Source organism: Glycine max, chromosome 15, assembly GCF_000004515.6.
Source record: "Glycine max cultivar Williams 82 chromosome 15, Glycine_max_v4.0, whole genome shotgun sequence".
Classification (NCBI taxonomy): Eukaryota; Viridiplantae; Streptophyta; class Magnoliopsida; order Fabales; family Fabaceae; genus Glycine; species Glycine max.
Genome location: NC_038251.2, coordinates 21,505,360 through 21,518,298, shown reverse-complemented (window position 1 = coordinate 21,518,298; position 12,939 = coordinate 21,505,360). Strand labels below are relative to the sequence as shown.

The 12,939-nt window shown below is 34.7% G+C and overlaps 2 protein-coding genes across 3 annotated transcripts; one reads left to right on the top strand and one right to left on the bottom strand.

Moving 5' to 3' along the window:
- Positions 1-1,940: 1,940 nt before the first annotated feature.
- Positions 1,941-3,179, bottom strand: LOC112999593 (elastin-like). Its single transcript, XM_026125909.1, has 2 exons — positions 3,155-3,179; positions 1,941-2,416 (listed from the first exon to the last, which is right to left on the bottom strand). Exons 1-2 carry the CDS (start codon positions 3,177-3,179, stop codon positions 1,941-1,943), a joined length of 501 nt encoding a protein of 166 aa, XP_025981694.1.
- Positions 3,180-3,666: 487 nt separating this feature from the next.
- LOC100801775 (lysine-specific demethylase JMJ18) lies at positions 3,667-12,373 on the top strand. Of its 2 annotated transcripts, none has more exons than XM_006597856.4 (12): positions 3,667-4,147; positions 4,360-4,448; positions 5,115-5,186; positions 5,680-5,757; positions 5,852-6,361; positions 6,457-6,678; positions 7,141-7,302; positions 8,782-9,147; positions 9,304-10,378; positions 10,470-10,573; positions 11,245-11,442; positions 11,723-12,373. In XM_006597856.4, exons 2-12 carry the CDS (start codon positions 4,407-4,409, stop codon positions 12,032-12,034), a joined length of 3,141 nt encoding a protein of 1,046 aa, XP_006597919.1. In that variant the 5' UTR covers positions 3,667-4,147; positions 4,360-4,406; the 3' UTR covers positions 12,035-12,373. The 2 variants fall into 2 exon arrangements, with proteins under 2 accessions (XP_006597919.1, XP_003547562.1); XM_003547514.5 differs by having other exon boundaries at positions 3,671-4,147; positions 5,852-6,367.
- Positions 12,374-12,939: the final 566 nt, after the last annotated feature.

Genomic DNA, 12,939 nt, shown 5'->3' with positions numbered 1-12,939 from the left:
TCAACAAACATCACATGACCATGATTAACAAGAAAACAATAACAAATACCATAATCATACACAAATATTCATCAGTCTAACATACACTTAACAACTAGTCATCAATTTTTCCACAATTCCAATCAATCATGCTCAGTATAATGCATGTACCTGACCTCAACTCTCAAATGCAATGTGGTATCATTCATCAGGAAATGACCTAAGTGTGTCCATGCGACACTCACACTTAGGAAAACTAGGCAGCAAGTGTCGAGGTCACACTGTCGTACACATGTAACTCCCCCCCCCCCCCCCCCCCTCAATGGTGACCAGACTGAGTTACAAGGGAATTTCAAACCAAGTGACATGCCCCTAAGTACAAGTATTTTCCCTCATAAAAAACCACTAGTATTTACTGACAAAGTTTATATTATTTCCATGCATTATGAAGTATGAAACATGAGCACCCTCATTGCACTGATTGTGGATAAAACTCTTTCCTGAGATGCCTAAAACTCTTTAACCACTCTATTTTTCCCACCAGGGACATCCAACTTACCCCCATGTACATACACAACATAGATCATCACAATGGCATAATCAACATCAACTCATCTTAATGTCATTAACATCATCTCATCTCAATATCATCATCAACATCAATATCATCGTCAATATCAACATTATCTCACATCAACATTATCATAATATCAACTTTCACGGTTGAATACCCTTGTCAAATTAAAAGGGGCTAAGAGGTGTTTCAGGCTCTACTTCAAAGAGACACTATTTTGAAATTCTGATCACATCAATGTGACCAGGTTTAGATAAGGTCATTAAAATGACATAAAGTTTATAAAATGGTAACTTTTACATCGTCTTATTTTCAAAGGAAGTGTAAAAATATCCTACTACATGGCCTAAATCACAAGAGATATTAAGAAAGACTCAAACTAACCAGGAGAAAGACATAGAAGTCAAGGTTACCTAAAAAATATCCACGAAAGAAAAGGTTGGAAGCTCCATCCTCTATCAAATCCTTGAGATGGATTCTGAAGATTCTGCTCCAATTAAAATGTTCCTTTCCATGCGGTAGTTTGACAACAAGCAACGACGACTTGTGGTGGCCACTGGTGGTCGTGGGTGGTGGAAGAGGAGTTTCTAGGGTTTTTGGACGGAGTTTAGAGAGAAAAGGGTGAAAATTGTATTTTTCACGATGAATAGCATATTTATAATCTGCAAATCTTACTTAACGAACTCATCTCGCTATGTGAATTTCAACTTTTGGCACTGAGCGTGACATTTCGCGTTGAGCGCAATTTCTCTATTGGCTAGAATTGCGCTTGATCTCGTTGAGTGAGTTATCTCCTTGGGTTGGAATTGTGCTTAGTATGCTTGTCTGGCTAAGCGAGATGTTCAAAAGTGTTATTTTGAAAATCCCAATGATCAAAGCGTGAAGACGTGGGTTGCGAACCTATAGTCCATATTTGAAGGTGATCCAACAGTTAACGAGTTCGAGAACGCAATTTTATCGGAATAGGTTTTGATAAAAACTTAAAATCTCATAATTTCAACATAGGTCAATCAAACTCCACATAACCTAACATCCACATCAAGCAATCACACACAACTAATTCACACAACATCTTAATTAATCAAAATCAATCAAATAATCAAATAATATAAGAAATACATTAAACATCAATCTTTAATTAGTAAAATTTCACAGTGTTACACAAATAAATTCTCACAAACCCACTAACCTTGTGTTTGGATGGAGGATTTGAAAATTTCTAGGAAATTTAAATACACAACATTTTAATTGCCTTGATTTAAATTCCTTTCATTTTGTAAATATTTTGTTTGGATGAAGTAATTTAATTTTTTGTATTTTAATTTCCTTTTTTGGATAAAGTAATTCAATTTCAATGAAATTCAAAATTTCATTTTAAAATATTTATTTAAAAAAAAGTGTTGATAGCATTCCCAACCACAACCCCTTCTAAACCAAAATCAACTGCGCCTGTTGCTTCTCCCACTTCATCTCCACCAGCTTCATCCCCCAATGCTGCAATCGCAAACCCTCTTGTTTCATCTCCCATGGTAGCATCTCCTCTGTCTAAAGCTGCTGCTCCAGCTCTAGCAACCACTCCTCCGGTGACCACACCTCCCGCGACCACTCCTCCTGCGGCTACACCTCCTGCTGTGACACCTGTGAGCTCGCCGCCAGCGCTAGTTCCGGTGAGCTCTCCCCCTGCACTGACACCGACAACTCCGACACCCGTGGTAGCACCCAACACTGAGGTTTCTGCTCCCAAGTCGAAGAAGAAGACGAAGAAGAGTAAGAAGCACACTGCACCAGCACCGTTGCTGACATTGCTTGGCCCTCTCGCTCCTCCGGTAGGAGCTCCGAGATCAAGCCAGGATGCGTCATCTCCTAAAAAAAAGGTGTGAGAGAGAAAACGAAGGGGCCTATGATACAATGTGAGAGGAGAAAAGTTCAAATTCTTACCATTATGGTGGAATTTCAATTCCTATCATTTTAGTCTATTAAAATTCTTTTAAAAAATGATGTCATTTTAAATTTTTTGAAATCCTATATCCAAACACGTAAATTATGATAGGAGTATTTTAAATTCACTAAAAAAATAAATTACTTTATTTAAATACCCCATCCAAACACAGGATAAATGTTTCAAATTGTTAATGCTAATAATGAACTGTTTATTTAGTTTTAAATTTATTAATGGTAGTATATTATAAACCCAAACATATAAATGTTTTCGTAGTATATTAATACGGATATTGTGTTTAAAAGGAGAAAATATAGAAAATTAAAACAATAACATTATACTAAATGTGTATGAACTTTTTATGGGTAGGTAGTAATTGCTAGCTCCCTAAGGTATTCACAAATTTCGGATATCTGAGTTAATAATGTGACTAATTCTTAATACAGGACTTAGTGAAATATAAAGTTTGCCATCTTTTTTTTAAAATATATTTTGTAAGGATTACACACAAGTCTTATTTTACGAATTCAACCGTGTGTTGACAAGAGTCACATCCATTGCTAAAATCATACGAAATTTTAGTCCAAAACATATATGATCCTCGTATACAACTAACAATAATTCTGCTTATTTCTTTTTTTACAGCAAGTGCATCTAAATACTGGATGTTTGTTGGTTCATGGTCATTACTCAAAGTGTATAAGAAAGGACCCACAGTTTTCAGGGAGAGAGAGAGTTTATGTGATTCTTTTATGTTTTTTTTTGTTGAGACAGTACATATATAGTTGGTGGGTTGGTTTGTTTCACCGCTTTCCGTTAATACTGCGTGCGTTATAGCGGGTTCGTTTGACCCTCTCTCATTATCATTTTCTTACTTTTTATTTTTAATTTGAACCTTTTCCTTTTTACTGCTTTTTTATTATTTGTTTCTTTATATTTACTACTTTGGTATGAATGGTTTATTTCGTTTTATTTTATTTTTTTCCCATCCATTTTCAATTCAAATGAACATCAAAGTTTAATTCAATATTTTAATGATAATAAAAACAATTAGAATAAAAGGAGTAGAAGACTCCAAAAAGCAAGCACACCTTTCAACGTGGTATCTTAACTTCTCTACTACCCCTGATTTTTTTAGTGCCATATATATTTTCTCAAAGTTAATAAAAATGCTTTTAATTGTCTTCGTTTTAAAAAAATTATAAAGGAAATTAAATAGAATATTTTGAAAAGTAGTATTCGATTTTTACTTCTTAAATCTGGAGATATAATATCTTTCTCATTATTTCTCTTTATTAATTATATGAATTTAATATTTTTTGTTTCCCAGTCCACCTGTCAAAATAAATGAAAGATTTTTACTCAGTCAATTGTTATTTCTATTTGTTCTTTTAATTTTTGTTGTCTTCATTTTGTGGGAACTGTTCGAATTTTTGAGTATTTGATTCCAAGATTCATAGTATTTTGTACTCTTTTTTTAAAAAAAAATTTGTAGGTAATTGTCAGGGGGTTTCACAGAAATTTGCATACACATGCAAATTGAATTTGCATTTAGGTTTTCTTCACTGTGTTGATTTCCAAAGGAATTTCTTGTTTAATTCATTTGTACGCAATCAGAACGTGAAAGGAACCGAACTATCTTTTGCTGCATTGAGGTGAATATTGTCATGTTCTGCATTTGTTCTTCTTTTTCCCCTCTTAAATTTCTTGCTTTTTTTTTTTTATTAATTTTAATTTGAACTGTTTTTAACGTTTCTTTTTTCTGTCAATTAGTTTGCTAATAGAGAAGTAGAAAACTGTTTCTGGGTTGCCTCCTTGATCTTTTTGTGGACTCTAATGATAAAGGGGTATCTGGTTTTTGTTGCAGGCATAATTGTTGTTCAATTGGTTTTTCATATCATAATCTTGCATTGAATGGAGCAGTTGAAATTGGCGGCAGATTCTGAAGCCAAAGAGGTTAGATTTTCAAACCCTAGCAATGTATCATGTCTTTGTTTTTGAAGCCTGTTTGGAATATTTTATTATCCTGTTTCTCTGTTTGAATCTTCTACCCTTTGTTTTTGTGGATCACAATTGCTGGTGATCTTATTATCCTTGTTTATGCAGTTTGAAGATTTGTTGCAATTCTTGTGTTATTATTCCCTTGGTTTTCTTTTCTTGTTCTGTTTATAACATTGTGTGTTCACTTGTCAGAGCTATTGATGTTCATTACTTGTAGTTTAGTTGATCAACTAACTTCTGCTGCTCAGAAGGATGGTTTAAATTGTTAATTCCCTCATATCCTAATTGCTTAACATTTTTCTTTACCCTGACTTTTAAGATGTATGTGTAAGCTATATGGTTTCTTTCTTTCACGGGGTTTGGAAAGATTAGAAATTTTTTATCAAGTGGTGGTAAATAGTACTGCCTTTGTTTAGCCTTTTGGAGTCGCATACACTAGTGGTATTGGTATCTCTTGATCTCTTTGACATTAAAATGTTACACCAGTTTGTACCAAATCCTTTGGCAATATTTGGATTGTGACATTATTAGTTATAATTAGATTCAATTCATTGTTTACCTTGATTACTTTTAGATAGACTGATAATTTTAACAAGTTTATCATTCTTACATATTTTTCAGGATAAGTCTTTGGGACACAAGCCAAAAAATAACAATGCCCTTGAGTCTTCTGACAGTCTGAGAAATAAAAAGGTATGCAATATGGTCCGATATATTGAGCATGCATAATGTTTTGATGGTCCATGAACAATATTTTGTATTTTTCTAGGTCTTTGGAACAAACAGGAACCAACTTATGAAATCTGAATGGAATTAACTTTTCAACACCCTGTGCTTTAACTTTAAATAGGTTTTTTCCTAAACTCCCCCCCGCCCCCTCCGTGTTTCTTGAAGATGAACATGTTTAATATGAGGGTTCAAAATTTTGAGCTATTTATACTTGTCTAGATAAGTAGATAACCATGAGTTGAGTCTAACTTCAATAATTTGATAACCATCTTATTGAAAGCGTAAAGGGATATCAGTTAAGTCAATGACTATATTCAGTATTTTCAAACATATTTCTTATAGTATAGAAGAAAATAATGCATTGAATGCTACCATTGATGACTATATACAAGAGAGGGAGAAAGTTTTGTATTTTTTTTTTCTTTTCATATGTTGGATTATTGTTGCTACATTGCAGATATCAGCTCGATGGGATCCGGTTGAAGCATGTCGGCCTATAATTGAAGAAGCACCTGTTTTTTATCCGACTATTGAAGTACTTATTATTATAGCCATCTTCACATTTGTTGTTGCAATATACTAATTTTTTATTTTGAGTAATTTGATTTCTTATTTTACTTTTTAATTAGGAATTTGAAGACACGCTTAGTTACATAGGAAAGATACGACCCCTAGCTGAACCCCATGGCATATGTAGGATCGTTCCTCCAGCTTGCTGGGCTCCACCCTGTCCTCTTAAGGAGAAAGATCTATGGGAAAATACTGAATTTCCCACTCGTATTCAACAAATTGATTTGCTTCAAAATAGGGAACCTATGAGGAAAAAAAGTAGGGGAAGGAAGCGAAAACGTAGAAAGCACTCCAAAACAGGCACATGTAGGAGGAAGCCTGCCAATGCAGCTTCTGAAGCTAAGAATGCTTCTGAGTCTGAAGAGAAATTCGGATTTCAATCAGGGTCAGACTTCACGCTTAAAGACTTTCAGCAATATGCTAATTTTTTTAAGGAATGCTACTTTGGGTTGAGAGATGCTAATGGAGACAGAATAGTGAGTGAAAGTGACCATCAAAAGAGATGGGAGCCCTCTGAGGAGGAAATTGAAGGTGAATACTGGCGAATAATTGAGCAACCAACTGATGAGGTTGAGGTATTAATCATTGTCTATTGACAACTATATTAGTCTTTATTGCCGCATAACTGTGCTAACAGTTTGTATGTTGCTGTGTCATATTGTAGGTGTATTATGGAGCTGACTTGGAAACTGGAGCACTTGGAAGTGGTTTTCCCAAGGCCGCATCATTAACTAAGAGTGAGTCAGATCAATATGCCCAGTCTGGCTGGAATCTGAATAATTTTGCCCGACTGCCAGGTTCTGTACTAAGTTATGAAGGAAGTGATATATCAGGAGTTCTAGTGCCATGGCTGTATGTTGGCATGTGTTTTTCATCATTTTGCTGGGTAAGTGATGAGAATTTTTTGTCCAAGTCTAAATTTATGATTAAGGGAAAGCGTTAAGACATGAGATAGAATATTACCAATTTTTTGTCATGACATGATATGATAAGTTGAAGTTATTTTTCATGAAAGTTTTCTTAAATTTTTTAACATCTGTTGTTTAGTTACTATAGAAAATTTCTCATTTAGTTAAAGGTTTACTTGACAAAATAAACAATTAGAAGTAATAAAGAATGAAGTGGGCCACTACATACTGCTTCATCATTAAATCATTTAATTTAATAGAATCCTCAGTATGTTGGTACTTGCAATATTTTGGATTCCACTTATATTAATATGTTTGACCTGTTGAACTATAAAACTAATAAAATGTCTTGATCTTGAATTTTGCTTTTCTTTCCTTTCAAACCCTAACTATTTTCTAGAAGGATAACGCATTGTATCATTTTCTGCTTCTTGGAGCAGCATGTTGAGGACCATCACCTCTATTCACTAAACTATTTGCATTGGGGTGACCCAAAAGTATGGTATGGAGTACCTGGAAGCCATGCTGCAGCCTTGGAAAAAGTAATGAGGAAGCACTTGCCTGATTTATTTGAGGAACAACCAAATCTACTCAATGATCTGGTATAATGCTACCACTTGTACTTTCCTTGTTACTTTTACTTGTTGACTAGTATTTTCAGTTACTGGTTGCTTTAGTGCTTCTTTATTGTTTCTATAGAGAAGAACTATAACTTAATGTTGTGCGTCTCAGAGGTATGCACATGTGTACTATACAAGAGTACTATATATAGTAATATATTAGAGTAAAAAGGGGGTCAATCTTAAATACAAATCAAATCCCTAATTACAATAATGGCTATCTTCCTGATATTAACATGTGTCTATTACAATATAACCATGTGTAAAATATTTGGGTTATGCAATAAGCTTCTGCATGCCCTTTATTTTAAAAAATATAACCTTGTGTATAATATGCTATTTAACACACTCTCCCATCAAGGTGAAACATATATGGTGTGTAATAAGCTTGTCACAAGTATATTTAACCTGAACCTCAAAGAAGCTTGGCAAACATACCAGCCAGCTGATTGCTGGAGTTAACAAAGTTGGTTGTAATTTCACTGGAAAGCACCTTTTCTCTAACAAAGTGACAGTTGATCTTTCTATGCCTTTGATCCTTTCATGTGTTTGTCTCCCAATTTTAGCTGTTGGAGTAGTTGCCTAAGTTGCATAAGCTCACATGTGGCTATTGCCATAGAACAAAATCCAACTTTTGCACTGGATCTAGTAATTATGTTTTCCTTATTGCTCTTCCATGATATTAGGTTTCCTCCAGCAAGAACACAGTATCCTTAAGTGGATCTTGTGTCTAAGGGTGACCTTTCCCAGTCAACATCAGAGTAATGAATGATCTTTGCATTGCCTTTGTCCTCATGTAATAATCCTCTACCTAGTGTATTCTTTATGAACTGAAGAATGAATTTCACAACATCCAAATGACTATCACAATTGGCATTCAGAAATTGACTAACCATACTTATAACAAAGGTGATGTCAGGTTTGGTGATTATGAGATAGTTAAGTTTGCCTACCAGGCGTAATACATGCTGATCAGCATAGTGTAAGATGCCTTTATATATATATATATATAGATATTAAGTAAAACTGCGGAAGCTATAGTAATTTGGCATTAAATTTTGAGTAAGAGAAATTATCAGTTACTACACCTGAGAACTGAAATTCATTATAGACTCCAGCAAACCACTCTGCTAGTGTGTTTAGGAAAAGGTGGTGACTGAGAATTGGCATGATCTTAATGACTTGACGGTTCCTCGTGACCAATATTCTTTATGACACAAACTTTCAGTTCTGTTATTGCTGCAGTGATGCTCACTCTTATAAATCTGTTTATAGCATTTCCCTCCTTACAAAGTGGGATGAATTTTGTCAGTTGTATTTCTACTAATAATTAACATTTGTTCATCTCCAGATTTCCCCAGTGCACTTGTTCAGTTTTTAGCATTCTATGTACACTACATAGCTTTTAGGTTTGTGAAAGTATTATGATTCTAATGGTTTTGATTTTTTCCTTTTAAGCAGGTTACCCAGTTTTCTCCTTCAATTCTTAAATCTGAGGGAGTGCCTGTGTATCGCACAGTTCAGCATTCTGGGGAATTTGTTATTACCTTTCCCAGGGCATATCATGCTGGCTTCAATTGTGGCTTCAACTGTGCAGAGGCAGTGAATGTGGCTCCTATTGATTGGTTAATGCATGGACAAAATGCTGTCGAGCTTTACAGGTTACAATGCCGTAAGACATCCTTGTCACATGACAAGCTGTTATTTGGGTCAGCACTGGAAGCTGTACGAGCCCTTGCAGAGCTAGCTCTTGGAAAGGAAACTCCAAAAAGTTTGAAATGGGGAAGTGTTTGTGGGAAAGATGGAGATCTTACCAAGGCAGTTAAGGTAGTGATTCTCAGCCTCCACTTTGATGATACTTACTTCCACAAATTCTGAAAGCTACTGTAAAGTTTTGGAACTCATTTATTATACTGTTTTTTGATACCATGCAGATATTTTATTCAGTACTCATTTTCTTTGTTACCCTTATTTGTGATATAGGCAAGGATAAAGATGGAAGAAGAAAGGCTAGACTGTCTTCCAAATCATCTTAAGTTGCTGAAGATGAACAGTGATTTTGATTTGTACAAGGAAAGAGAATGCTTCTCTTGCTTCTATGACTTGCACCTATCAGCTATGGGTTGTGAGTGCTCCCCTGACAGATATTCTTGTCTTAAGCATGCTAATTTGTTCTGCTTGTGTGGATTGGAGAAAAGATTTGTTCTGCTTCGATATACTATAAGTGAACTAAATAAATTGCTTGAAGCATTAGAAGGAGAATCACATGCTATTGAGGTGTGGGCAAATAAAAACTTTGGAATGATTTCTGCCAATGCCAATGAGGTTTGCTTAGATAAACCAGACCTTGAGAAAGACATGTACAAAATCAAGAATTGTGAAGAAATGGAAAGCTCAACTGGCTTTGCAGGAACCAAGGATAGGTCAAATTTAAATGCACCTAGCAGTCCTAATAGTCATATTACTTCAGAGATAGTGCAGTCTGAGGCTCACCCTGTAACTTCAAGTGCAGCATATGAAAGTATAGATAGTCATAATGATAATAATAATGATAAAAAGTTGATCACAGACAACAAAGATAAAGTGGATCAGGCTGGTTCTCTGGATTTGAATCTTGATGTTATCTCTGGTGAAAATGAAAATCATTTGCTGCATATTGCTGGTAAGCATCATAGTAAAGGTGTTTTAGTAGAGGAAAAAGTGTGCTGTTCAGAAACCAAACAGGAAGAAGACAACATGGAACTTTGTGGTGAGGGTAACTTATCAAACTCGTTTTCTGTTCTAAAGACAGATTTTTCATCATGTTCAAGGGGTGTTCGTAATTATTGTACATTTGATGGTGGAAAAATTGAGATGGATCTGCAAATGGATTCTGATTCTGGAAATCAGCACAACAATCTATTTGAAAGGAAAGCCATAGACACCACACATACTAGTATATCTTTGACAGACGAAAGCTGCTTAGTGCAAATGTTTGGTACTTCTGTAAAGCTTGTAAGTTTGGGATCTGCTGTTTATGGAAAGCTCTGGTGCAGTAAGCACACACTATACCCAAAAGGTATGCCAGTAGGATCTTTTCTGGGTTTATATTTTATTAGATTATCTATTTCTTGGAACTTACTTGTCCAGTTTTTGGTATACTTTTGAAGGATTCAAGACTCGAGTTAATTTCTTTAGCATTCTTGATCCAACAAGAATCTGTACCTATATTTCTGAAGTCATTGATGCTGGTTTTCTTGGACCTCTTTTCAAGGTATCATTCCTAACCTTGTTTCTGTTTTAGGTTTGAAAAGGAAACAATATTGACAAGTCACTGTTTCTTGATAATACTGGAATCCATGTAGTCAACCCACCAGAATATGGTGTTTGTTGCTGTTGTTGACATTTTCAGTTGCCAAATTCCATTTCCAAATGCATTTTAGCTTGAATATTAATTTACAAACAGTTTCTTGGTCTCCAATGTAGATTCAACTTGAAGGATATTTTTAAAATATTGGCATGCATTTTTCTCTAGATGCCTTTATTAAAAAGATATAGTTGTTTGCCTCAGCAAGAATGCATGGAATGTTTTGCACAATATGCTTTGTTTGCTGGGTTATGGAGTATTTTGTTAAAATATAATGCTACAGATTTATGGGACAGATTACTTCAAGATCGTGTGTGTTTCTGTTGATGGGATAGATCCAGTGGCTGCCTACTAATTTTTCCATCATTAGATGTTCATGTAGAGGCATCAATGTCTCAAGTTATTGAATCTGACAAAATAGTGATAATCTTTTGTTTCTTTTGGTTAAGAAACTCAATGACATTACTATATAGCACTAATTAATTAACTATATCCGAGTCTTTATGGTAGTATTGATATGCATTGACATGATTTCAATTTAAGTGTACTTCTTTCTCATCCCATACAACATATTTCAGGTTACCATGGAAGAATGTCCAAGTGAGGCTTTCACAGATACCTCAGCAGATAATTGCTGGGAATCAGTTCTGAAGAGATTACATCATGAAATCATGAGGCAAAGGAGTCTAGGTGAACTAGAACTTCCTCTCTTAGAGCTCCTGAAAAGCATTAATGGTCATAGAATGTTTGGCTTCCTTTTACCATCTATTATTCAGGTAATGTAAACACACGAATCTTATATTTTTGCCCAACGTGAGCTAACACTAATATCTTCTATTTGTAGATTACTGTCTAATTTAAAATTAATTCACATAATTCAAATCTCTTTACCAAATTGTGTGTTGAACTAAATTAACATAGCTTATTATAGTAAATTTTGTTCAATGACTACCAAATTAATTTTGGATATAGTTTGGTTAAACTTGACTCTTCTCGAACATTCCTCTGGATTTATGTTCTTACTTCTGATGTTCTATTACATTCTGACACTTTCAGGCCATCGAAGCTCAAGATCCCAGCCATCTGTGTGTAGAGTACTGGAATCACAAAGTTGCCCCTTCTGGCAGTGTTGTTGATAACTTCACATATGGTTCCAGTGGTATTATTATCAATACCAAAAATTTTGGTATTGATTTGATTAAGCAGGAAAAAGAGGACATCCTTGAAGAGATGAAATTAATACTGCAAAGGGCAAGTCCTGATGAGTTAAGCACAATGCATAAGTTACTCAGCTCTGATGCACAGTGCTGTGAGTGGAGAGTGGCATTGATAGCGCTGATGGATGAGATCCGAAACGCTCGTCAATAAAGTGTGAAGATCTCAATTCTTTCTGACTCTGGATAGTTATACTTCCTTTAGTCATTATAGTTTAGATCCATTCTTTCAAAGATAAATTAAACTGAAGAGTTTGCTGGGTGAAGCGGAGATAAATTTTTGCTACTTGCTCATAATAAGTGACCTAATACAGATGGATAAAGCCATTGACCCATTTTCATACTTTCCTATACATTGCCTTCTAAGGTCTAGCCTTTAGCTTTAGCTGGATTTAGGTTTTACATTTATTTCCTTTTCTCTAAATTTTTGTATATACTAAGAAAAATGCTGCTGTTACAATAAATGATCAAAGGTAGGGAAAATACATAGGGACATCTGATATTCTTCTCTAGGTTGAGGTAAGTGCAAATCTGATGGGGGAATGCTCTTTGACCTTGGAGGTTTTCAGTCTTGGATCTTTATCCTAAAATTTTATCCAAAAAAAATCCCCACGTCCTGCATTATTTGCATTTAATTTGAGTGATTTAGCTCTATGTGGTTGCCTTTTAGTCTACCTATCAAATAACTCGAGAGGAAAATCAAATAAAATACAGAACTTAAAAGCTGGGGGCAAGCGATGCCAGTTTCTGTTGTGGCCATTGATTGTGTTTTGCAAAGAGAAATTTTATTTCTACAATTATTTCTATAATTAGAAGAAAATTAGGAAGAGAAGAAATACATCTGGGATAAGAAGAAAAAAGATAGAGAAAATGATTTTAAGAAAGATGTTTTAAAAAATGTATGAAGAGAATGAAATGTTATTTAAGCAAGTGTGTAAAGTTAATACTTATAAGTTCAATTTCTCACTAGACTACTTGTAAGTGTATAATATCACGAAAAGAACTCAAGTTGACGTTTCATCTGTACAATTATAATTTTTCTTGAGTATTTTTCTTTTC

What these genes read in the sequence shown, in the direction of transcription:
- LOC100801775 (XM_003547514.5), top strand. Translation starts at nt 4,407, where the DNA reads ATGGAGCAGTTGAAATTGGCGGCAGATTCTGAAGCCAAAGAG. An exon ending in ACAGTCTGAGAAATAAAAAG is followed by an intron (nt 5,187 to 5,679) that starts GTATGCAATATG and finishes GCTACATTGCAG; the next exon opens with ATATCAGCTCGATGGGATCC. An exon ending in TTCTTGGACCTCTTTTCAAG is followed by an intron (nt 10,574 to 11,244) that starts GTATCATTCCTA and finishes AACATATTTCAG; the next exon opens with GTTACCATGGAAGAATGTCC.
- LOC112999593 (XM_026125909.1), bottom strand. Translation starts at nt 3,179, where the DNA reads ATGACCATGAACCAACAAACATCCA. An exon ending in CATGAACCAACAAACATCCA is followed by an intron (nt 2,417 to 3,154) that starts GTATTTAGATGC and finishes CCTTTTTTTTAG; the next exon opens with GAGATGACGCATCCTGGCTT.